This window comes from Cryphonectria parasitica (assembly GCF_011745365.1).
Source record: "Cryphonectria parasitica EP155 unplaced genomic scaffold M406scaffold_2, whole genome shotgun sequence".
NCBI lineage: Eukaryota > Fungi > Ascomycota > Sordariomycetes > Diaporthales > Cryphonectriaceae > Cryphonectria > Cryphonectria parasitica.
The window spans coordinates 1,970,210-1,994,176 of record NW_024468910.1 but is presented as its reverse complement, the minus strand read 5'-3'; the positions used below and the strand labels follow the sequence as shown (position 1 = coordinate 1,994,176).

Genomic DNA, 23,967 nt, shown 5'->3' with positions numbered 1-23,967 from the left:
GCGTATGACGTGTGCTTATGTTACAACTAGCGCCATTTGTCCATCACAGCCAAAGCCAAGCAACTTGACATTCAGAGCAATAGATAACTCTCGATAGATACATCTTACAATGTAAATCAATTTGTAACATAGTCTCAACACGAGCGCACTGCATGTGCTCGTGTTGAGGCTGCGTGTATGTATGTACGCAGGGGTGTCATGAGTACGCTACATGTTCTCACCAAATATATGTGAGCACATGCAGTGCGCTTGTGATTAGGCTGCATGCGCAGTTTACAACGTCTCTGTTATTGATTACAGTGTGCGCCCTGTGTGCAAAACCCTGCCAAATCCGGCATAGTGCTGGGGGGGTTGATCTCTCGAGGGGGGGGGTTGATTTCTCCTAATCGCTTGTAGCCTGGCAATAAATAATGGGCTGGTCCCTGGGCCTTGCCGTGCTGTGTTGTCAGTGCAGCAAACCAAACCTAATTTACTGCCTCGGTTTGTCTGCCGCTGAACCGGAACATAGTGCTGGGGGGGGGGGGGGGGTTGATTTCTCCTAATCGTACAAGAGTTGTCCGCTTTCTCTTCTCGTCTTCAAGATGTATCGAGTACTTGAACAAAAGACTTTGCTGCAAGTCATCCTCCTCAATTCTGTTTTCAGGACACGCACGTCTTCTCGCCTCGCCAGATAAGCCATCATGACGATTTCGAACCCGCAGGAGAGCCTAGAGAGCACGCAACCATTCTCTTCAAGCTCCCATGCAGCCAGGCTCGCCGAGTACACGGGCGGACAACAAGATGCGGGACAGAACTGGGAGAGCACACAACCCTTCTCTTCCAGCAGCTCCCTCGCCGCCAGGATCGCCGAGTACACAGGCGGACAACCACCTGTCCAACCCGAGCCGGACCATCCGGAGGACAAGGACAGCACCCAGCTGGCACAGGTCTCTGTCTCGGAGCAACAAGATTTCTTCACAGCCCCGGAAGAATTCCACCCTGACCCTATCGAGGGCTCCGATAGCTCTGTGCGAGACAGAGCCCACGGCTCCCAGCAGGGCGGCGAGCATCAGCCTGCGGAAGTTTCTCTGGACCAGCTGGCCCTGCGCTGGGACCCGCGGATCAGGGTTGTCTTCAGACAGCCCCGGGATCTGGCCATCCAGATTGACCAAGCCGGACAGCAGGAGGTTACAATGCTCTCGAGGCCTGGATCTGAAGAGCAGCCGCTCTGGCTTAATCTCTTGGGCTGCATACAAAGCAGGAGTGAACCTATGTTCTCCTTGACAGCTGGCAGCATCCAGTGCGAGTTCTTCTATATCCCGAACTGCGATGATATAATCCTACGCAATGGTCCAGGCCCTGTTGAGATACAGTGCGTATCAGATTCAGAATTCTCATCAAAGCTCTTAGCCAAAGGATATACTACTCTCGTGCCAGGTACTTGGAAGGTCTGGACAGCTCAGCACAGCTTGGAGTTTCAGCTATGGCCTCGCCAGTACTCAGTCGAAATCCAGGAGGGGAGGATACTGGGGAAGAGAAGCTCTGGAGAGATTATGCTGCCGGCTACCAAGAGAAGGCGCGCGCCTGAGCCGCTTCTCTTGTTGATGCCTTCTGTAACACCATCGTCATTGCCAGAAGGAGAGGTAGCTTGTATAGCATATTCTCTGGATGACCAGGCTTGGCTCGCGTATAAGCCTAGTGAGGGTCAAACGCTTATGGTACGAGATGAGAATGCAGATGAGGTGGGATATCGTCTTGCCTATCTGTATTCTAGATGGGAGCGCCGATCGCACTGCGCCTATACCTTCAAAGCTATTCTGAATAGCAATCTGACCAGCACAAAGGCTGTTGTGGTCAAGATCATTACACAACCACAAGGGATACATGCTGAAGAATGCAGAGAAGCGGGGATACGCAGTGCTGCCCTGAGGTGGTATGCTGAGTTCAAACAGCATCGTCATCTCGACCATGTAAGCCAGCCAGCTCTCTCTCTCTCTCTCTCTCTCTCTCTCTCTCTCTTTCTCTGCCTCTTAACACAGGAAGCCAGTTGCTAGCCAGTTGCTAATAAGAGACAGCCCCGGATCGCTCATCTCCTGGGCTATGACGCGCGATTACATACCCTGTATATTGAGTTCAAAGATCTATCGGATCTCAGCAGCTCCGCCTGGTGTACCAAGACAGGGTTATTCAGAGGGAACCATGCCGATGCATGTCGTATTCTCGCAGATATCTCGAGCGCTCTGCTCTACCTGGAGAACAAGAGCATTCTTCATAACGATATCAAGCCAGGCAATATCCTCTACGGCAGAGATACTGCATTATGCAGAAGAGGTGCAATCCTTATTGACTTTGGTCTAGCTCAGGAGCCCGGATCTATAGTTAGAGGGGGTACGCCTTGGTATGTTCCCCCAGAATACCGAGTTGGACGCAGAGGATATCCGGCAGATATTTGGGCACTTGGCATTTCTATGCTCTATCTGATAAAGTATATAATGCTGCCAGAGAAGCAGCCCCAATTCCCGGCGTGGCAACTAGCCCAATATCATACCGATTCTCGGGCAGAGGGACAGATGGATCAGTGGCTTGAAGAGGTTGAACGACTGCAGTGCGATCTGCAGGCTAGGTCTTCGCAAAAATACAGAGAAGGAGTCGAGCTTGAAGTATATATCAGCAAGATGTTGGAGCTGAGTGAGAGCCAACGGATCACCAGGAGAGAACTTGCGCAGCAGACACGGCGATGGACATCGGATATATGCGACAGCTAAAAGGAGTGACTACTCCCAGCTGACTGGAAATGATAATAGTCTATATAGCTGCGGAGAACAGTCAGACTCACAGGATATGGCTGCTGCGAAGTAATCATAACGTATTGTTGTGGTGGCCAGTGTGGTGGTCCTCGGGACGTAAGAGTGAAGTGGGTCGCGAGTTCTCATACTATGCGGGTACTATCTACTTTTTTTCTTCTTTTTCGAACAGATAGTAACAATAGATAATCTTCCCTTCTCTTTTCGATTTTGAACCCTCTGAACAGATCTAGAACAGGTTTTTCACCCTGCTCTTGTGCTCGTGTGGCCTTCGCAACTCTCCTCTTAAAAATTTCCTAGCTTCTGCAAATATTAGCTAGATACCTGAGCCTCCTGCTTTCTTGGCAGGTATCCGACTATCGTCCCCGGACACTCGTTCTTCGTTCTGAGCATCGAGCATTCGACTCAACGAATCGCAACAACGCGCATCCAAAAAACATTCAATTATATCAAGATCTGTTCTGGGAAGGTTTCAGATCCTGATGGCAGTTATCATATCCTCCATAAAGTATACCAGCCTTTCTTTAAGGTCGCGGATGATCACATGTGGCCTGATTCCCGGAAGAGATACTGTAACTGCTGCTATAAAATAAGTCAAAGGGGGGGGGGGGGTTTGTCAGGGCCAATTGTGCCAGCAAGGCCTAGGGCCGGCCAGCCAGGCCAGCCAGCAGAACTTAGTTTCTTAGGCCTCAATGTCATTTTTGGTTGTATGCCCTGAAAGAGAGAAAAGACCTCGTCACATTGCCTTTGCACCGTTTCCACCTGATAGTATCCTCACGAGGATGCTTCCTCGCGTCTAGCGAGTATAGCTGGAAAAATTTAATTAATTTGACGGGAATATTGCATTATTTAGCCAGTAATTGAACCAAGGAATTCAAGTGGACCGCATGACTCTGATTGATTTTTTTAACGAGAAATTCTGAAGGTTAATATTAGAACATGTATTACAGAAGCCAGTGTTATACATGCCTTATCCAACTATCTATCCCCTTCGATCCACATAATACACCTTGTAACCTTCAAGAAGAGCGGGGTATTGGGTTCCAAGTATAGCTTGCGGTGCAGAGCTCCTTTACGACGCGTTCAACATCCTAAGTGAAGGGATCGTCATAAACCGGATGCCCCGCTTTCTCGTGCGTCTGAATCGTAAACCTGCAATTCATAATCTGGCGTTCGTTGAGCGCAGTACTGGACAAGTTTTGTTAGGTGAGGTCTAGCAGCGTATAGAGCAGAGAGCAAGATCGGCTTTATCAGGATTGAATAGATCGATAAAAGAGAAAACTACCTAGCCCTTTTGGATCACTATTTATTTGAGGCTCTTAGAGGCCTTAGGAGTCATTGCGTTAAATGTTATATGATAATATAGTGATAGAAGCAATACTGCTTATGCTTAAAACATTGGCAGAAAACGTAATTCATATGCGCTGGAAAGGTGAGCTAGTCCCTGCAATCGGGAAAATGAATTTAGATGATTGGTTCTTAGCACGTCTATTGGCTATGTTTGCTTGTCTTAAAGAATCATATTAAAGGGAACGTTAAGGAAAAGTGAAAGAGGACATTGATGTGGACATAGAAATCTTGGCTAAGATTCTGGGAGATATACTGAACAATAGCTGGGAGCGAAAAGGTATATCGGGCTGAAAGAAACGATCGATTTATTCTACTCGTCACTCATCTCACTTACAGGATTACTAGCTCTGGAAAAATAAATGCGATGTCCACAACATCTGATTCCGATTTGACTTACTTGGGGTTCCTTGGTGGAGTTCAGGGTGAGGACAAATTTAAAAGCGCCGTCGAGAAGTTTGTGAATCTGGGCTGGAAGTGGACGCTAAGATGGCACTTGAAGCCGCTCTCAGGTTTCCAAATTACTCGAAGTTGGTTGTAAATGTATTTTGGGGACACCCCACTGAGTGCACTTTTTACACCAACAGGATCTCATGCGGTTATCCACGTTCAATTGAAAATTCATGATCACCATTCCGAAATATATATTGTGAGTTCAGCCTTTCATCGCCAGCCTATCCCCTCGTCTAATCGCTACAGCAATGCCATGATTTGATCCGTGGGAAATATGAGGCTGAAGTCAAGGGCTAGTGCGAAGAATGTGCAGTTTGCAATAATCCTCAGATATAGCTAGTAACGCTTTAGCAAAGATAATATTGGACTATTTCGATGTTGCAACTACTTGTAGGGATACAATCTATGGCATCTTTCTTGTGGGAATGCTTCTGAATTTCTAGAGAGATAACATGTACATTGCTGGGAGTACATCCTAATAAAAATGATATAGTTGAGAAGTAAAACTCATCGAGTGTCAGCTATAGCTCTCCCAAACTCTACATGCAACAAATATGTAATGTAAGGCAAGTCCTAGCATATTATGGAGAGACAGCCGGACTGAGCGCGTAAGTGGAATCGGCAGTCTTAGTTCTCGCCTCGCTCGCGTAGAAGCAGGTAGTCAAGGAGTAAGCGCGTTGCCGCAACGCAGGCGCCGGACTCATGGCTTATTAGCTGCCGGCAGAAGCCAACAGGCAGCTGTGGGGTGTGCCGTGGGGTGTGCTGCTCAGGTATATTGATGATACACGCAGCTGAGCGGATTGTCCGGCCATGGTCGACTTACGACAGTTGGCCTGCGGGATATTATGAGTAATAAATAGCTGACCACCTCACACTGAGTGTCCTAGCCAATGCTGGCTAGAGCCTTCAACCCACCCACGACCTACTTCCGTGTAAGTTATCCTGACGTCATACAAGCGCCTGGCGATCCTGAGGTGCGGCTACTCCTTGTATTCGGTAAATTTCTCTCTCAACTTGGCCGGAATGCTCCCCCGTCGGGCTCGCCTTCGTCGGTATCACATTACGATCATGACGCATTTCTGCTGCGCCTTTTCCCAAAAATCCCGAATCATTACAATTCTAAGTTTAGTATTCATACAATGAATTGCTAGACAATTGATGGGCCGTTCTCTAACAGCACATTTAAAACGTTCTGCAAGACCAATGATCAAGCCAAGGACGAAAACGACGTGATGAAATATATAGTACCAACTATTGCTGGTCCGCGAGAAGCCAACTATCCATCTACCAGCTCTATAGTCTTTGGGAATCTCGAGCCACTTACCGATGGGACTATAGCAGCACCTCGACCAGACATTGCTCTCGGCGCCATTCCCCAGCAACTCCATCCGACTGTTCGCAGCGAGCTTCAACATCACATTATCCCTTCCACTTCAACACATCGATTAATAGCGCCAAATTTCTTTATGGAAGCGAAGGGCCCGGACGGATCAGCAGCGGTAATATTGCAGCAGGCTTGCTATGATGGAGCAGTTGGTACCCGAGCTATGCATAGCCTGCAGAACTATAGCCGGGAGGAGCTAGTGTACGATAGACAAGCTTATACCTACAGCTCAACCTACCATGATGGCCAGCTCAAGCTGTTCGCTTACCATGCTACTGCGCCCGCTGCACCAGGAGAGCAACTCCAGTATTATATAAATCAGCTGAGAACATTCGGCATAACAGATACACGTGAGACCTTTGTTCAGGGAGCTTCTGCATACAGGAATCTGAGGGACCTAGCGATGCAGCAGCGAAACACATTCATTGAGGAGGCCAACGCTACGTACCGAGCGCGGGTTGCAGCTGCTCGGGAAGAGCCCATAGCCAAGACACAGCCCTGGGATAACTCCAATTCCGTCTCGAACGAGAATTTCGACTGCAAGGCTGACTACACAGTACCAGCTATTGAAAGATCATAATTTTCTGCAAGACACGATTGCTAGGAGTACAGTATATTATCTGCACTTGCTGCTGCTGGACCAGCGAATCCAAGCCCCACCTCAACATCGATATCGGAACGCTACAGTCGCCACAAGACCTCCTCTAAGCGCTACAGAGACTCGCAGAGTCCGCCATCAGGCTCTCTTCGCAAGAAACACAATTCTCGAAAGATTTATGAACAGGGTCGACGTTAGATAGGAGGCAGCAGAGCTGGGTTGGAGGAAGACAATATGGTTATCAGACAAGGTGAGGATTGTGATCAATAAAGACAAAGGATGGGAATGAATTTTGATAATATTGGTTCTGTAATGCAATAAAAGCAAATAGCAAAATGTTTGAGAATATAGTATTCTGTATCTGGTTCGCAGCAAGGAGACTAGGAATAAGGATATTGCTTTTAAGCAAGAGGAATGTGATGATGCACTGCAATATCCGAAGATCCTGAAGTATACAAAGGGTTTATGCTAACAAGAGCGGTATCAAAGTATCAATCCCTGAATACGGAAAGATAACTGAGTAATCTGTGCAAGTGCTTTACTGCCTTTGGGGCTATTCAAGTGTAGAACAAATGAATACTTAGATTGACGACTGAAGAGCTATGTCTAGTGGTCTATCTGGTGGTAATGAGCGTATCCTTATATATCCAGCTCTTCAGACTCGTTAGCTGTGTTTCCTGCTGGATCAGCCACTGATCCTTACTGATCCCGTAACCCTAACCCTTGCTTATGTAAGCTCCCTTTGATCCTCTAGGGTGTTGGATCCGTTCCCTGTCTTCCGGATGGTTGTGCCGGGTGTCCTGGTTCGTAACCTGCATGTCGGATGGGTCATAACATATTTTTATTAAGAATCTAAGTCATAATTTTATTCTGTAAATTGCAGAATAATTTATTCATGCTGCAAGGTAGATTGTATAAATCTAGCATCGCTCTAGCTTGGTGCTGAAGCTATTCCAACTAGGCTTGCCTGTAATACTAACTCACTATTAAGCAAGAGCACACGTTCGGAGACTGAATCAAAGAGTGAAGGCGAGGCGAAATAGAAGGATTATTATTTCGGAACATTTATTTCTTGGGAAGAGTCCAATAAAAGCAGAACTCTAGCGCTGTTGTTTGAGAAAAATCCGACGTTCAAAAAGAGCAAGCGCTTCTACCAAACTCAGCGTGGATGTGTAGAAAGAACGGCACCTGAGTGAATGAAGATCTCAAGAGCATAGGAGAGGATGAGAAATCCTTATAGAATAAAGGTTCACAGTCGAACAGGAGGGAAAAAGAAATGAAATGAAGTTCTCTCTCGGATGTACAAAAGCAGAAGGTGTGATACTAAGCCAGGATTCGCACTTGACTGCATCGCGCACAGATTGTGTCAATCACACACCTAGCTGCAGCGGCTCCTTTCCCTAACATTGCCGTTTGCCCCGATGCAACTAGACCTCGGCTCATCGCCCGTTTTTGTAAAAACAGGACCCCATCAATATCTTCTCTCCCTTGTGGCGTCCGCATACGAAAAAGGACCCAACAAGCACCAAAACGGCACTCCGCGGGAATGTGCGTCCTAATAGTTCTTTGCCGTTAAACTCCTTGCAGAATGGTAACTCGGTTGTCCTCTCCGAAAGGAATATTAGTAAATTCTCCTCACTAGCTCTGCCCCTGGATCAGGCATGATCCCGCCGGGCCCTCGTCCCCACACGCCTAACGGGTCCTGCGTCGTGGTTTCAGGCTAGCATGACTTGGACTTAGCCACCTCATTTAGGTTGGAACCGTGCCTGCAAAGCATCCTATCAGACTACAGCGTTCCCGGGACATGATCCGGATCAAGAAAAGTGGTATGGGACGATACTGGCAGCCCATCATAACCTGTGACCGGGCTAGACTCCGATGGTTCCTGGCTTTGTGACATCTTCTACGCATAGTTGTGTATCAAGGGTGGAAAGTTCCGCTGAGAACGGCCAGCGGAAAGGTTTTCCCATCTGGAATTTGGCCTTCCAAGGAAGTGGGGGGGGGGGGGGGATTTTTTCTTAGGCGCTCACTTTCTGGTCTCGTCTCTTCTTTCACACCTTCTGTTCGGCGGACAAACATCATCCAGTTGTGTGTTACTTGCACTATTCCAAAGCGACGCCCGCATCTGAACAATATGCGTTGCACAGCAAGTTTCACAACTCTCTTTGTCTCTTTGATGGCAGGCAGAGCTCTTGCTCAGTCCGTGTCCGATACTTTTTCGCAGATACCAAGTTGTGCTGTAAGTTCTCCTGTGCCGATTTGAACGCGACAAGGTGGAAAAGAGGAGTCTGGGGGCCCGGGGGAGGGAGAGGAGAAGGGGGGGGGGCGAAGAGAAAGAAAGAGCATGCGAAAGTGATCAAAAGTTGGTTAACAGAAAGCATCATTTCACAGTTACCATGTACTGAAGAGGGTGTCTTGAGCGCAGGATGCTCACTCACCAATCTCACACTTTTGGAGGACTGCCTGTGCACCAATGACACATTACTCTCTGGCATGTCGACCTGTGTGCAGACATCCTGTCCATTCAGCGAGCAGGTGACCACGGGGAGTCTTCTTATAGCAACATGCGCCGCTTTTCCCATTGAAAGCCGGGTCAGCGATGTGCGCTTGGCGGCCATCGTCGCCCTCGCATTATCAGTCGTCGTTGTCAGCATGCGGTGCGTGGCGCGGCTTCACCGGACAGGAAGACTGTGGGGCGATGACTGGATGGCTGTCGCCTCGGCCGTCTTGCTGGTTGTGGGCGCCGGTCTGGAACTGGCGAGTGCACAGCTGGGCTTCGGCCTGCATTATTGGGATGTGCAAGTGGCCAATGCCGCACATCTGCTGCAAATATTCTACGCCGTCGAGATCATTTACACCTGGGTAAAGTTGGTCGCCAAGGCCTCTATTATCCTATTGTATATGCGCGTCTTCACGGCCAGATGGTTTCACTTGGTTTGCTACGGATGTCTCTGTTACTGCGGTCTCTCAGTCATCTCATTCACCTTCGTCATCGCATTCCAGTGCCGCCCTGTTGAAGCCATCTGGAATCATTTCATCGTTGGCCAATGTCTGGATGTCAATGCGATAGGTTACGCCGGCGCCGTACTTTCTATCGTTGAAGACATCGTCCTCGTACTTCTCCCGATCCCAGAGCTACGAAAACTGCAGATTAGCGCCAGGCAGCGCATTGGTGTTGGTCTCATGTTTGGCCTGGCCTCCTTGTAAGTCAGATTCATCCGAAGAAGTTACTTGATACACCATTTCCCCGTACTGACCAGCCTCGTAGCGCGACCGTCACAAGCATGATCCGCCTCAAGTATCTCGTACAGTTTAGCAAAACGTTTGATGCCACATGTAAGTCAGCCCCGTGTCGAGGAGGCGATGTTCTATGCAAGGTTTTCACTCAACTAACAATCCATCTAGACGACAATGTTAATACTGTGGTCTGGTCGCTGATCGAAGCTACTTGCATTATTGTCTGCGGATCCCTGCCTCCTTTGAGGCCGTGGTTCGGCAAGCTTGTAGTTTCGATCAGTACCCTCAAGACAAGGAGGCCAGGGGATGCAGGGTCTGCGATCCCGGGAAAACGAAACATCACCAATACTGAGGAATTCTCAGAACTTCCGGAGTGGGCTCCTTCAAACCACTGGAGTGAATCGCAGCCATCAAAGTCTATGACCCACAGTGATGTGAAAGATTCACAACAAGGAGAGACATAGTCAGTTCAGCATTTTGTATATAACAAACAATATGTGTAAATATTAGAGTTTTGGAGAGACGATGATATGATTCGCCTTGGTTGTTTAGCCGGCAGAAGAGTTAATTTGCATACCTCGTCGTCCCCTGAACCTGATAGGCTCAGCTGTGCTGTTGCATGGCACCGGATATTTACTGGCTGCTGAAGTCAAGCCCTGTCTCAAGCAGGGAACATGGTTGAATGGCTGTAGGCTGTTCGGTTCATCTGAATTTATTGGCTGAGGTAACATCACGCTCGTTAGTGAGATCGTTATTGAGGATGTCCCAAATATTCCAACCAAGTACGTTTCCGTTAAGCTCACTAAAACATGGGTGACGGTCAGGCCGCGAGGAGAACGCGCTGGGAGAGAGACGGCTGACTCTGTCCGGCACCAGTCTTGATACGAACGTGTATTCAAATTTTGCTGGTGGTTGGGCGTCTCTTATTGCTACTGTGGCATCAGGCCAGACAGCCCGACGTCAATTCAAGGTTGCAATATATCGAGCACCTACCATCATTGACGCCTATCCTCGTCTTCCTCTGCCCAAGTCTTTACCCGCTCGACCTCAGCAATTCAGGCAGTCACAAACACAGCGTGCGAAGAAGGCTTCTTACCAACTTTGTATCTCAAGTGTATACATATATACATATATTTATTAAGCATCTTCATATAGCTAATGTACGGGGTTTACACACGACGGCACATAGCGTACTTTTGTAAAAGAAACTACGGAACAGACGACCAACGGTAGGGCAGTGGGCCATTTAGCTCGCCTCCTTCGGTGTCCACAACACGACAATGGCAGCGCCAAAGTGAAAACACATCCTCCGCAGAGCAGAGGCTGCAGACCTGAATAACCAAACCCATTTCAAAAGAAGACGACATGTGAGAGTAATGACCCCTAATAGAGCCGTTGCCAAGGTTCAAACAGGAATACCAAACAAAGGTGACTTGGAATTGGGCGACGGGGTGGGATTCCGGGGAAAGCCTTGGGTTGACACCATCGCCGTGCCTTGAGGAGTCATTGTCGCCTAAGATAGGTGACACCCTGACATCGACAGGTTTGCCCCCGCCGCACGAATCGCTAGAGTTTTGATGACGGCGACACACGACCAGACATCCATGAGACGGAGTCATGGTGGTATGGTTGGTTGGTTTTTTTTTTTTTTTCGGGAAGGGGGGGGGGGGGGCGCGCAAAGAATACAAAAATGAACAGACAAAGCACACTTGCCAAACCAGCAGCTACCTTTCAGCTGCGGGCATATTTCAATCCATTCCCAAAGACCCGCCCGGCCACCTCCGTCTGGAAACAAGTGATAGTCTGTCTGGCAATACAGAACACCTGGGGAGCCATTGTACTGTAGACTCTCCCAAGAATGCCGTTGACCACTGTCATGGTTCCGTCCCCATTGCCGTGAACAATCTGTCTCTCTTCTTCGCGACGGATTCGTAGAATGGATTCAAGTATTCAACCGTGGGCGACCATTACGGCCGGCGGCTGAGGATTAGTAGCAGCAGCGTGAGCAGCAACATGGGCAGCCACCACGGCGCTGACCCACTGCCTCCACCTCGAGACAAATTCAAGTTCGTTCAAGGCGCAGTAGAGCTCGTGTAGCCTGACACGCCCTCCCCAGACGAGGATCTTCGTGATATATCTGTGGAGGCGCAGGTACTCATCGCGTTCCTCGAGATTAAAATAGCCAAGGATCGACAGATGGATAGTGTTGTCGCCATCGTACCATGCGACGTAGAGCCGGGCCGATGTGGTGCTCATGGCAACCATGAACACGCTCTGGTTGACGGGCTGGGTCCTGTGCATGGCCCACTTGGACAGCAGGTGGTTGAGGCGGGCGACCATCTTGGCGAAGGGCGCCGAGTTCTCAAAGCATCGCGCAACGGGTCCGTCCAGGTTCGCAGATAAGGCTGGGGCTTCTGCGAATTCGATGAGGAGGAACGGGTACTCCACCCTTGTGTGGGACGGCAGTGCTCGAGCCTCATTGTTGAAAAAGTGTGCCTGTGTGGGAGTGAAAAAGTTGTGGGTGTATCCGTACCATATGTGGGGACCAACATCCGTGGAGCATCTGTCGGCGCGGCCCACGGCGTCTACAAGCGAGGGGTCAGGGAATAAGTTGAGCCGGAAGTACTGGGCGACGACGTCTGGACCTCCAGAGCCTGCCTGTGACAGCTGTCTCAACTTGGCACAACCATATGTAGCCTTTCGCAAAGTTCTAGGGGTGGGAACGCGGTCAAGGCCGAGTGAGATGGATGCGACTGCGAGATTGACACCCAGGGGGAATGTGCTGTGGAGATACCACTGGAAGGTCCAGCGGGCGGCCAGCTGCTGACGCGGACGAGGGTGCGTATCTGCACCAAGATCGATCCTATAAAAGTCGAATGGGCCGGTCTGAAAAGGGAGGAGGAGCGTCACTGGAATGTAGGTAGTCCACACCTGAACTGTAGCCGGGGCAGCATGGCTGCCGACATTGCTTTGACTGGTGTTGTCGACAGTATTATCAACATTCATGTTGACATTAGTGTTGTCGACCTCGTTACTCTCCGAGGTGGTGGTGAGGATGCATGGCCGGCAAAGGTAGCTGTCCGACCGACAGTGTTCTGTCCGATACGTATCGCCAGACAAGCCCAGCGCGGGGGCGCTGCGACAAGCTCTTGGGACCAAGCCGAGAGGGCCCTGCGGGTGAGGGTGGTCGGCAGAGTTCTCAAGGAACGACGCCGGGCCCTGCTCGGGGCGGATAGGCGTCGGGTGATGTAGCGCGCATGATGCCTGCATCAGTCTGATCAGCTGGCCGGCCTCATTCTATGTGATGGAAAATCCTCATTACAAACCTCCCGGCGCACCACCGGCTGTGTCACTGTCTCATCTTTGACGCCATGTTGTTGAGCGTCCGTCTGCGGCAGCTGCGGCCTCTTGATAGGCGACTGGCTGTCCTCGCAAGTTCCGGAGAGACGTCTCTTGCTTGGCCGCGCTGACGCCTGCTGCTGAAGCTCTTATGTATGGAAAGTCAGTATTTTTTGTATGCAGGTCGCACCCATCAGATGGCCAGCAGCACACATACCTCCTTCATCTTGGTCTGCAGACCCCGACTGCATCTCATCCCCCATGGCCATGGCTCGCCCGGCAGTAGAACGCCGGACATTGTCGACGGCAGAGGCTCGTGCATCCCTGATAGGAAGACAACGGGCAAGCTCAACGTTCTGCGTCTCCATGGCGATGAAGCTTCCCATTTGGGGGGGGGGGGGGCGTGGGGAGTCTAGGAATGGGTGGATGGGTAGATGGGTGCGCAATTGGGCTTGAGTGTAGGTAGGTGTAGGCGTTTGCTCTCTGTTCAATCCCGGTGTGTTTGTGTACTTATGTGTTGGCGTGCAAATGTATGTGTGTATGTGTAAGTGTGGGTTGTATTGTAAGGACTTGGGAATGACAGGAATGAAGGTCTCTCAAGAAGAACAGCTGGAGACTCAGGACTTGGGAATTTCTTGTGATGTGTTGTTTTTTGTACCAATCGAGAATCCGTGAGGGCAGGGAAGGAGGAGGAGGAGGGGCAGTGGATTGCTCCCGCCAGAAAGCCATGTAAAGGACTGGGGGCAACATGCCGTATTTTATAATGTTCAATAGAAAGGCGAGGGGGAGTATGGATGGAGTGACCCAGGGCATTACAGTACAGCAGCAGCTGCTGTAGTGTAACCCGGTCTCCAACAATCGTGATATCACCACTCATCCCGTTTGGTCAAACGAAATACCTGCGACCACGGCGTAATAGACCAAGCACCACTCTCCACACCACATGCATGGTCCCGTTGTTGCCCACCCTCGTCCGCCTTGCAAGATAAGGGGGGGGGGAAGGGGGGGTGGGGAAAAACAAAAGCGAAGAGCCCATCACAAGTTCTGATCCCCGGGTCCGCAATGGGCGAGACCGTGCAGAAATTGGCCAGCGGGGTGAAGGGAAATGAATATGCTCGCCTCACCTGCAGCTCTCCGTGGCCCGATTATCCTGTTCATTGCCACGCTTGCAGGCCGCCTCCTCCTCCGCCTCCTCCTCCTCCTCCTCCTCCTACTCCTCGTCCTCCTCGTCCTCCTCGTCCTCGCCACCCTTCATCTATAGCAAATGCACGTAACCTCCTGCCGGTATCAGAAGTGCATGGACGGAGGTCAGCTCCATCGTCTGCTCTCTTTTCATGTGACGCTTCGGCAGCATGCGAGACGCGATTCCAACAGGTTCGACAGTCACGGGGTTCGCCGATACGCCTACCACCCCGCGTCCTTGTTGATGTGGAGGTGAGGGTTGCTGGCCTGCTTCGCATATGTTGTGCAATCTCAAGTTGCAGACTTGCATGAAGAGTTCGCAACTTGCACCCAATAGACCTGCAGAAATGATAAGAAGCTGGAAATCAGAAGCAACTCGCCCTCGTATATGCCGGAGCCCGAATGGTCAGTGCTTGCTTCTTACCATTCTTGAGGATGTGAATCACCCCCCTGCAATCATGTGTTAGCAATTAATATTGTTCACATGGTTTTTTTTCTTCACCAGACCTTATCTTGGGATCTATTTGGGAGAGAGGAGGAGAAGCATGAGGAGTGGGAAGAAGGGAAGGAGGGGTGGGGGGGGGGGGCGTCGGCGAACAAGCGACGCGACGTTCGTCTGGAGCAATTTGCACGCCTACCGGGAGCCTGCTGGAAGGGCACATTTGCGTCGTTTGAGCCTGCTGGGAACCCCTTCCTGCAGCACCACAATTATCCATCCAAAAAAATAAAAAAAAATTAATAAAATAATAAAAAAATAAAGAAAAAAGGAAAGGGGGGGTTTTTTTTTTTGGCGGATATGTAGTTAACCTCTCCGCCCAGGGGGGGTCATGACCAGGGTACCTGATGGGCTTGTATTGCTTCCCAATGTCGTACAAACAATTCATGGATCTGCGATCGATGCATGAAAACCGGCCGGCATGTCGTAACCAACTCATTGACCTTTATGTCACGGTCTCAAGTCTCAGGAAAAGCTTTTGGTTTAGGAGGAGTTGGGGAAAATACTTCAGAGGAAGACACGTCCTTCTGTTTGTCTGCTCGGTGGGGGACGAGATATGGCCGGGCGCACCTTGGGAACTCGTCGTCATTGATGTTGCATCGTACATGTCTCACACCTGCACGCCTTAGTGTCGAGCGCGTTCCTACAATTTGTCAAAGGGCCCACAACACAAGCCCCACGACTTGCCTCCTGTGCCTGACATCTGATGACACGGTGATCTCAGCTTATTTGAGGCTGTCGTGTTTGGGTGCATCGCGGGTAGTGGCATGGCCACAGAGAGAGGGGGTGTGGGGGGGGGAGAGAGCTGCACTTGATTTTTGCCATAGCAGGACTGGCCACCGGAGAGATGGCGCCAGGGATTGATGCTGAGTGCGTTTGGTGAGGAAGACGGCGTTGGCATCACTCGGGCTGCGTGGGCGGGCTTGTGCAGGACTCAACTCAGCACACCTCGGCACGGACGGCAGCCACGCAGCAGCAACACATTCCGAAAAAGGAGGAGGGAAAGGAAGAAGAAAAAAAAAGAAAAATTCTGTTGTATACCACCCGTACGCTCCGACACCCCCCCCCCCGGGCCAGTAGGAGTCGTCAACAGGCAGACCTGTCAATACCCGTGATTGACTGCCTTGTAAGTGAACCCAAGCAGGCCATCGAGACATGCTGCATATGTGCTGGCTTTGTATCAGGTTACATACCGCTAGGTATCGATCTCAACATCTTGTTCAGTGGGTGGTACATGTACACCTCAGATTGATCGGGACCAGATGCTGGATAAGTCCTCGGCGCCAGGGCTTGAGCTTACCCCTTCGGGGGCGGACAATGGACGTCACGATGGTTGGTGACTTGACCCAGCAAGCAAGCTCGGAAGTTCAAACGGCGGTGGCAGCGGGGCGATTGGTGGGGCCAGGATTTTAAGAATGTGGACCCAAATGGGGACTGTCAAGTTGTGGGTCAGCACGGCTGGTGCCGTAACAGGATCCATCGTTCCTCGACAAGTACCTTCAAAGTACAGAGAGCGCATCATGCTACTATGGTACAGCCCCATAGTACAGGATGACCACGTCAAGGTAGACCCGGCATGTTGCTACCCACACACACTTTGTGAATCTTGTTGCTCTCGGAGCAATCTCTCATCATGTTGGGGAAGAAAAGGCAGGCATTTGAATTGTGTCCGTTTGAAAACGCACCCTCTCCCCCCTCCTAACCGCTCTTATTCCCGCTCGGGTTTATTTTTAACATTCTCAATGCAACATTCAATACGTAACCATGCAGTACCTAACATTCAATTTTCTAGCATTCAATGTTTGGCACCCAGTTTTGAAAATCCCGTGAAATAGTTGTCTCTGTCATAGAGAGAGGGAAAGGCGAGGAGGGGGACAAGGATCTGTCTTTGATTTTTCCAATGTCGCCTCGACTTATCATTCAGCTGTACAAGTCCTGATACGAGAACGTTAAAGTGAAGAGTGAGAGAGTGAGAGAACGTGGCGCTACAATAGTGGATGTGGCCCTCCCTGCCCCCTCTCCTCGCATGCGGGTAGCTGCCTGACTGAAACGCCTTTTACACTTGTTTCTTCTCCCTTTCTTTCTTCCTTTTCTCCATCCCCGTTGCCCGTCTGTCTCGGGTCCATCACTACGGCGACAGGACCCTGTCTGCTAAAGGGCTGAAGTCCTGGATACTGTGCCAAAATTATTACGCGCGATGCCCTGGTCGCGGCCCCCCCCCCCCCAACCCAAAAAAAAAGCAAATCCAAGTGACCGAGGAGAGGGCGTACTAACACTGCAGGATATCTCTTGCCAGCTCAACCCCTCTCCTGTAAGCCAGAGCTTTTGCGCCTCGCTGTTTTAATCTGTCCAAGTGTGTGGAGGGAAAGCATCTGCATTCACTTACACAATGATGAAGCTTGAGAAGACTCTCAGCCGTTTGACTCTCCGAACGACACGAGCCTTGGGCCCCTCTCCCTCTCTCTCTGCTGCTGACACCGATCCTGACCCGTTGGTGTGGAGCTGAGGGGGGCGGACCAATCTAGAAGACGGGGATCATACATATTTCATGCATGTCTCGCGGGAAATGGCACGGGAACCCGCTTACGAAGAACAACATGATGAGAAAGACGAAGAAAATGAAAGAAACACCAGAGGAAAAGCAGTCTTCTCGGTTGCCATTGCCCCAAAATCTCGCGTGGCACGGTTCAACCATTTTGGGTAAAGGAAATGCTGTATGACGGCCCGCCGGGCGAGCGATCATACGTGTATGGCCCCAATGTAGTGTGTGGCCTGCCTAGACCAGATACAAGGCCTCGAGTAGCCCTGATTTCGTTTGCACCTCTCATTCTCTGTCATTTCTCCCTCCTCCTCCTCCTCCTCCTCCTCTCCTCCTTCACCTCCTCTCAGACACCCCACCACATTCTCTCGGAGACTGTTCATAAAAAGGGACGTGAGTCTCCATCCTACTTTGCTCTGCTCTGTTTAATCCGTAGCATCTTTCCTCCTCAGCTCGCTCAACTGGCCTAATCACTTTTCTCTGCTCTGCTCCCTCCGAGGCGAACACACCCTCTCTCTTTCTCTCGCTCACCCCTCACACCAAAAAAGGACGTGGCACACCAGTCATCACCCCCGAAGAACGGTTGACTCACGCATCACAGACAATGAGCTCTTCAGTCATGGTAGACAGGGCAACTTCTGCCACACAAGACACCATGAATGTCGAGACTGCACCACCCCTGGACCAATTTGGCCCATCGCCCGCCGAAGTCCAGGGCACAGCGCCGCCCAATGCCACTGGGAAAGCATGTGACCACCGCCTCTGGGAGGTCAAACGCAACATTTGGGCCCTCCTGAACTCGCTGATCAAATTTAGCCCCGAGGGCAGGAAGGCCGCGTTAGGCGAGGCTGTCTTGCCCGTTAACAACCACGTCTTTGTCAAGTGGAGAAACTACTGTGCCACCTTCCAGGACAACCTTGGGCACTGGGTGGACCAGGAGCTTCGCCTGCGAATCAAGCTGGCCCAGGTCCACGCCCTGTATTCCCGCAACCAGTACATACGTGGATGGGTTGAATACATGTACTATCCTCTGGACAAGCGTCTCTGCGCTTACACATATGGCGGTGTTGTTGAGCGCTGGCTGGATGAGGCTGGTATGTTGCTGTCATCGCAAATTTTTTCATCACCACCATCACCAGAATCATCATTATAAATGGCCCGTCACGGCACTGACAGGACGTGTGTGCTCAGATCTGACCGTTGCCCCCAACGAGGACTTCTTTGAGGGCGTCCGTCGCAGCCGCCGGATTGCTGGTCTGAGCGTCGAGTGAAGTAGGTGTGTTTTCCCCCGAGAAGAAAGAGAACCTCGGCCCCCTCTGATTTCGATGCCTTGCAGGTGAGAGTTAGGAAGTGGGGCAAAAATGGATGCCCAAGCATGTTATCTCTTTGTCTCTTGTTCCTGGTCTTTGAGTGTCTCTTCTATCTGTAGCAGACCAAAGGATAGAGATGCTTGGGAACTGGCGACCACCTGTTCGCGAAGCCTTGGACAGGACAAGTCAAGGAGGGACAGAAAGAAGGCGGGGGAACCAAGGGGGGTGGAGACAATGGCAATGGAAAGTTTATGTTTTAGCTGCACCATTCCACTCTCTTGTATTTGTGTACCTTTTGTTCACTTCTTTTTGGCAAACTCATGTAGGCGTATGTTATTTTTTTTTATTTTTATTTTTTTGGAAATGTTGAACCGTCGTTGGCGTTATTATGTGCTCCGAATGAATAGGCGTTGGTGATGAAACTCCAGACCTGACAATAACTTGGAAGGCGACCAAAATGGGAAAAGAAGTGGAGACACACTGCAGATGCTTGGTCGCAAAAAAGGACGAGGACCTGCCCTAATTTTTGAGATCCACTCACACCCACCCGAAAGCGCGGAACGCAAAACCCAGACGTCAAAATTTCTGGCACCAAAATTTCTCACCCCCCTTTTTCCTTCATCATCACAACAAGCATCGGTGCATGCCACCAGGTGAAGCGAGTGAACATGGGATGCAGCCCAAGCCGCCCTCAGTCGTTGAGTATTAGGATCTCTTCTGCTCCATGATGGAGATGATAATGTGCTCTCTGCCCATCCTCTGGGACGGGGGTTAGGCAGCCTTGATATTTGGCCTGGTAAGTGTCTTCTCATGGCTCCCATACTGTCTGCCATTCTTCTTAGCCCCCCACCAAGCCTCTTCATGATGATCAACCTTTTTATAATGGACGACTTCCTAGCCACAATGTGCGGAAATCAGGTTTTCATGTCTGACTGAGAGGCATCCACTGCCCCCATCTCCCGCGATCACCTCCAGACTCTGGCTAAGACCCCTGGGGCGCATAGCTGACGAGATCACAGAACATTCTACAATGACAGCACTTCTCTGACGCGTAGTTTACTGCACTCGGACCGCTATCGAGCCCTGGACCGAGACACCTGTTGCTACCCGTTCCTAGACGTCCCCGGCGCGGTCCATGACAGAGAGACATAATGCTAGTATGATTCGCTAACTAATCTCTCGTCCTTGCACGGGCCAGCACGCTGGTCGGTTCTTCGTTCGGCACAAATTTGTTCTGGGTGCTGGCTCATGACCACCTGGGCTTCGTGAAGGAAGAGAAGGTTTCATCGGGACGAGTGCAATTCCACCCTTCCGAAGTCCAACCCCCCCCCCCCCGGTCTGAGATGGGAAACACCCAAATGGTCGTGCCAAGAGCCTCAGCGCTCCCTATTGTTCCACGTCACAGCACCTCTTGTCGAACGCAGACATGACAGTGTCCGTGTTGATATCAGCAGCAGTAGCATGAGGAGAAAAGGAAGATAATAAGCAAAGAATGCTCTCTTACTTTGTGGTTTCTGTTTCATGTCTTCTTGTCGATGGCAAAGGAATTTGTTATTTGAATACCACCCAAAAGCTATACAAAGCATCAGCAAAATGTTGAAACACAAAGCTTCTTGCAATCTGGCCGTCCCACTCACAAGCCACCAGAGACTACATTCAGTAGGGTTTAAATCAAGCGTTTTGATACATTTTAGGTGGAAATATGCTTTAATGCAACCTCATTTCCTCATTGTATGTCCTCTTTGACTACTATTTGGGCTTTTGTAAACCAAAGTCTCCAGGAAATATCGGCATGCCCTGCCTCATTGTGGTGTAAGGGTTCTTGCTGGCCTACTTGGATCGATATATGTCCACTTTCACACACCATCCAGTCTTGTCAAAGCTCAAGATCTTCCGGAACATGACAATGATAAATCACGTCATTGTAAAGTATATTGGGTTGAGGAGTGGAAGTTTGCATCATGTCATTGCTACCATCTGGTCTCCCACTCTCTCCTTTCCACTTGGTTGGGTCATGTTCCTAATAAGTCAGGGTCCAAGCAAGACAGCCACAAAGCACGAATATCAAGTCTGTGAAGATGCCAATGCTTCCTCCACGCCCTGGTCTGGTCTGGTCTGCTCCAGACTTCATTCTCTTTCCTCTCCTCTCAACACTTCTCTCTTCCTTCACAGCCTTCCGAGAATCTGCAGCATCTTCTACTCCCTCGCACTGCTACCCCCCCCCCCCTTCCCTATCCCTCCAAACGATCATCAAATCTAATGATCCAATATGTCTGAACGACTTAGCGACGTCGACGCCCCCGAGTCCACGATCGGCATAGAGGTTGGAAGGCTCATCGAAAGGATCCAGGCAGGGGACGTGCCTTCTAATCCCATCCAGCTCGACGACGACAACGTGGATGACCAGTGGGCTGACGATGAAGCAGCCTACGAGGCAGAGATTCGAAGCATTGAGCGCGGCGACCTAGCCAGGGCCGAGGACGAGGAAGACACACAGCCCCAGTGGCGTTCTGGGGGTAAAGGGAGCCTCTACTGCAGTCATTCCAAGAAGGGCACCAGGAACCCTTGCATGTGCGGCTCTCATGACGAGGTCAACGAGTATCGCGGTCAGGATGGCGTCCATCTCGAGGTCGGTCACGTTGTAGGTCTGACGAAGGAGGTGCGAGTCGGGCGCTACGTGATTGACTTTGTCGAGGTTTCCCGCCTGCTTGTTCCTCGTGGTAGCGGCCTTTTCCTGCTCCGAGGTGTCCCTTACTCCAGGACCCGTAATATGGGCGGCCGACTGGCGTCCTACAAGAACGAAGTCTGCCAGGTGCTCGAGGTTGACAGTGACGATCCACGCTCTCCTGTGGAGCAGGCCACAGTCGAGTTAACGATTAACGACGTCAAGCCAGAGCCGAGGGTCCTCCACAGGACAAACAAGCCCTTTCCTGAGTGCCGATTTGATCCTGCGAGCTACATATCGAGTCAAGACAGAGAGGACCGCGCCCCATTGACTTGCCGATGGGTCCACACGTCGTACTATCCAGACAAGCGGTTCCGACGTGCCAGGCGTCCCGTCGACGGCGAAGTCCTTGCGCATTTCAAGGAGGGGGATGTCGAGAAAAATAGACATCGCACCTCGGACACGGAGCGCACGAGGGACTGGCGGAGGGGATCATACACTAAAGGCGGGTCACTCGTACCCCAGGGCAAAGAGGAAGTGGCCGATGCAAAACCTGGCGGAGATGGTCGACTTCCACGCCTCGCTGGACAAAAATACACGGTGGCCGACATGTTTTCGGGTGCCGGCGGCTACACGTGCGGCGCAAAGATGGCAGGGTTTCGAGTGGTGTGCGCAGTCGACCACTGGCCCCGATGCAATGCCACCTACCGGGCTAACCACCCGGAAGTTGAGCTCCACGAGGCCGATATTATGGCCTACTGCAACGACCTCACTGTTGACCACGAGCCTGTCGACCTTGTGCATCTGTCTCCGCCTTGTCAAACGTGGTCTCCAGCCCACACGTGCGCCGGAAAGCATGATGAGGCCAACATCGCAGCATTGTACGCCTGTCAGTATATCGTCGAAATGCTTCGGCCTAGGTTTCTTACCCTGGAGCAGACTTTTGGCATTGTGCAGGACCGCTACCTCCCGTTCTTTAATGCGCTCGTACAGTCCCTCACCCGTTATGGCTATTCCCTCATGTGGAGAGTACTGCCTCTCGTTGCGTTCGGGCTGCCGCAGACCAGGAAGAGGCTGGTTATGATCGGCGCCGCTCCAGGACAGCCCCTCCCAGACTGGCCGAAGCCCACACATAGCGACAGCCCGGGTGCTGGTCAGAGGCAGCTGGTGTCTGCCATCAGGGCGTGTCGCCGCCTTGTAGACGGAGAGGATCTGCACGACGCCTCCGGGGCCCGCATCCTGGACCGCCCGCCCTGGAATGGCTCCCTGCCTATGAATCGGACCATCACCACCTCGGGCGGCCAAGCATACCACTGGAGTGGGCAGCGAGAGCTCACACTTGCCGAATTTGCCAGGCTGCAAGGCTTTCCCGATGGCTATAAGTTGGTAGGGCCTTGTGTCAAGAAACAAATCGGCAACGCCTTCCCGCCTGTCGTTGTACACCAGCTGTTGAAACACATGCGGCGTTGGCTGGAGGAAATCGACTGTATTAGAAATAGGCCTGACACTAGCGATGTAATCTCCATCAGCAGCAACGATGATGAAAAGGATGTTGGCAGCGGTGGTGGCAGCAGCGACAGCAACCACAACGACTGGGGCGGCCGCAGTGTCTTCCCCAGCAGTGACCATGGTGGTGGGATGGCCCGCATCGATATTGTCACCATCAGTAGCGACGATGATGCCGATCATATCAATATTGTTGGCAATGCTGATAGTGCTCTTAAATCCGTCCCGGCTTATGCCAAAGTCTGTGAGGACGCCGCTGCAGCTACCTTATTTCCTCCGTCAGCTGAAAACAGAAGCGAGGAGGAGAATGACCGTGCTGTCTGGAGAACGAAGGTACGGACGTATAGCATTAGCGATGGCTCTGAAGACGCCCAGCGACGAGGCAGTACCTCGAGCAGCTGCACAAGTGTCGTGTTTGTAAGCTCCCGGTGGCTTCCCACCATTGTTGAGGGCGAGAATCTCAGCTGCAGTACAGTCGAGGAGGAAGACAGGAGCTGTGGCTACAGCCCTGGTGTTCATCGTCATCAGCAGCAGCTCTTTATTCGGGGTAATGTTGACGAGATACTCCCCCAGAAAAACAGGCCGACTGCAGCGTCTCTGTCTACCCCTGCGCACGCCTCAGCCGGCGGACGGCACATGAGCGTTCACGGCGTCCACGGCGAGCCACTCAGCGATGTCAACAAGGATCCTCTTAAACCTTCCTCTGTTGAGGCCACCGCCAATGGGCGGGACCAAAGGGTGGTCACGTCGCCATGGCTTCACGGATATTTCAAGGTTTCCTTCTTTCAGTCAGAGACAGACGATAACCAAGAAGGCACAACTCCCACAAGGACGGCTAACATCCAGAAACCCGCAAAGGAGGTCAAAGCCACGTACACGGGGATTGACACCATCCAGCCAACGTGCAGTAGGGATGTAGACAGCTGTGCCGCCAACACCACGTGCGATGGAGACAAGAGCATTTACCGAATGTGTGGAAACGGCGTCAACAGCGATGAGAAAGACGGCGAAGACAAGCAAAAGGATGAGAAGGGATCGCCACAGGGCTGGTCGGACGAAGAGTTGGGGTATAGGTCGAAGGGAATGGCAGAGGTCGGATCGGAGGAATCGGAGCGGCCAGGTGGTGTT

The 23,967-nt window shown here is 51.2% G+C and overlaps 7 protein-coding genes across 7 annotated transcripts; 6 read left to right on the top strand and 1 right to left on the bottom strand.

Moving 5' to 3' along the window:
• Window positions 1–680: 680 nt before the first annotated feature.
• Window positions 681–2,862, top strand: M406DRAFT_107452 (uncharacterized protein; the record flags this gene model as incomplete). Its single annotated transcript, XM_040915243.1, has 2 exons — window positions 681–1,949; window positions 2,055–2,862. The coding sequence occupies 2 exons, from the start codon at window positions 681–683 to the stop codon at window positions 2,742–2,744; spliced, it is 1,959 nt and encodes a 652-aa protein (XP_040779451.1). The 3' UTR covers window positions 2,745–2,862.
• Window positions 2,863–5,749: 2,887 nt separating this feature from the next.
• On the top strand, window positions 5,750–6,409 carry M406DRAFT_221844 (uncharacterized protein; the record flags this gene model as incomplete). The annotated part of the gene is made up of 1 exon (XM_040915606.1): window positions 5,750–6,409. A coding segment is annotated over one exon (660 nt), but the record flags the coding sequence as incomplete, so codon positions are not given.
• Window positions 6,410–8,959: 2,550 nt separating this feature from the next.
• Window positions 8,960–10,149, top strand: M406DRAFT_239823 (uncharacterized protein; the record flags this gene model as incomplete). The annotated part of the gene is made up of 4 exons (XM_040916101.1): window positions 8,960–9,166; window positions 9,335–9,768; window positions 9,834–9,901; window positions 9,971–10,149. Coding segments are annotated over 4 exons (888 nt in total), but the record flags the coding sequence as incomplete, so codon positions are not given.
• A 1,717-nt stretch (window positions 10,150–11,866) lies between these two features.
• M406DRAFT_241650 (uncharacterized protein) lies at window positions 11,867–12,436 on the bottom strand (the record flags this gene model as incomplete). The annotated part of the gene is made up of 1 exon (XM_040916149.1): window positions 11,867–12,436. A coding segment is annotated over one exon (570 nt), but the record flags the coding sequence as incomplete, so codon positions are not given.
• Window positions 12,437–18,013: 5,577 nt separating this feature from the next.
• On the top strand, window positions 18,014–18,629 carry M406DRAFT_71488 (uncharacterized protein; the record flags this gene model as incomplete). The annotated part of the gene is made up of 2 exons (XM_040925462.1): window positions 18,014–18,452; window positions 18,535–18,629. The coding sequence occupies 2 exons, from the start codon at window positions 18,014–18,016 to the stop codon at window positions 18,627–18,629; spliced, it is 534 nt and encodes a 177-aa protein (XP_040779447.1).
• A 2,608-nt stretch (window positions 18,630–21,237) lies between these two features.
• On the top strand, window positions 21,238–22,884 carry M406DRAFT_250452 (S-adenosyl-L-methionine-dependent methyltransferase; the record flags this gene model as incomplete). The annotated part of the gene is made up of 1 exon (XM_040916695.1): window positions 21,238–22,884. A coding segment is annotated over one exon (1,647 nt), but the record flags the coding sequence as incomplete, so codon positions are not given.
• Window positions 22,885–22,938: 54 nt separating this feature from the next.
• On the top strand, window positions 22,939–23,803 carry M406DRAFT_320881 (uncharacterized protein). Its single transcript, XM_040919450.1, has 3 exons — window positions 22,939–23,105; window positions 23,181–23,618; window positions 23,716–23,803. Exons 1-3 carry the CDS (start codon window positions 22,972–22,974, stop codon window positions 23,756–23,758), a joined length of 615 nt encoding a protein of 204 aa, XP_040779445.1. The 5' UTR covers window positions 22,939–22,971; the 3' UTR covers window positions 23,759–23,803.
• Window positions 23,804–23,967: the final 164 nt, after the last annotated feature.

Coding starts and splice junctions, on each gene's coding strand:
- M406DRAFT_320881 (XM_040919450.1), top strand. CDS start 22,972: ATGGCCCGCATCGATATTGTCACCATCAGTAGCGACGATGATGCCGAT. Junction 23,106..23,180: donor GAGGACGCCGCTGCAGCTAC/CTTATTTCCTCC, acceptor GAAGGTACGGAC/GTATAGCATTAGCGATGGCT. Junction 23,619..23,715: donor CACGGATATTTCAAGGTTTC/CTTCTTTCAGTC, acceptor AAAGCCACGTAC/ACGGGGATTGACACCATCCA.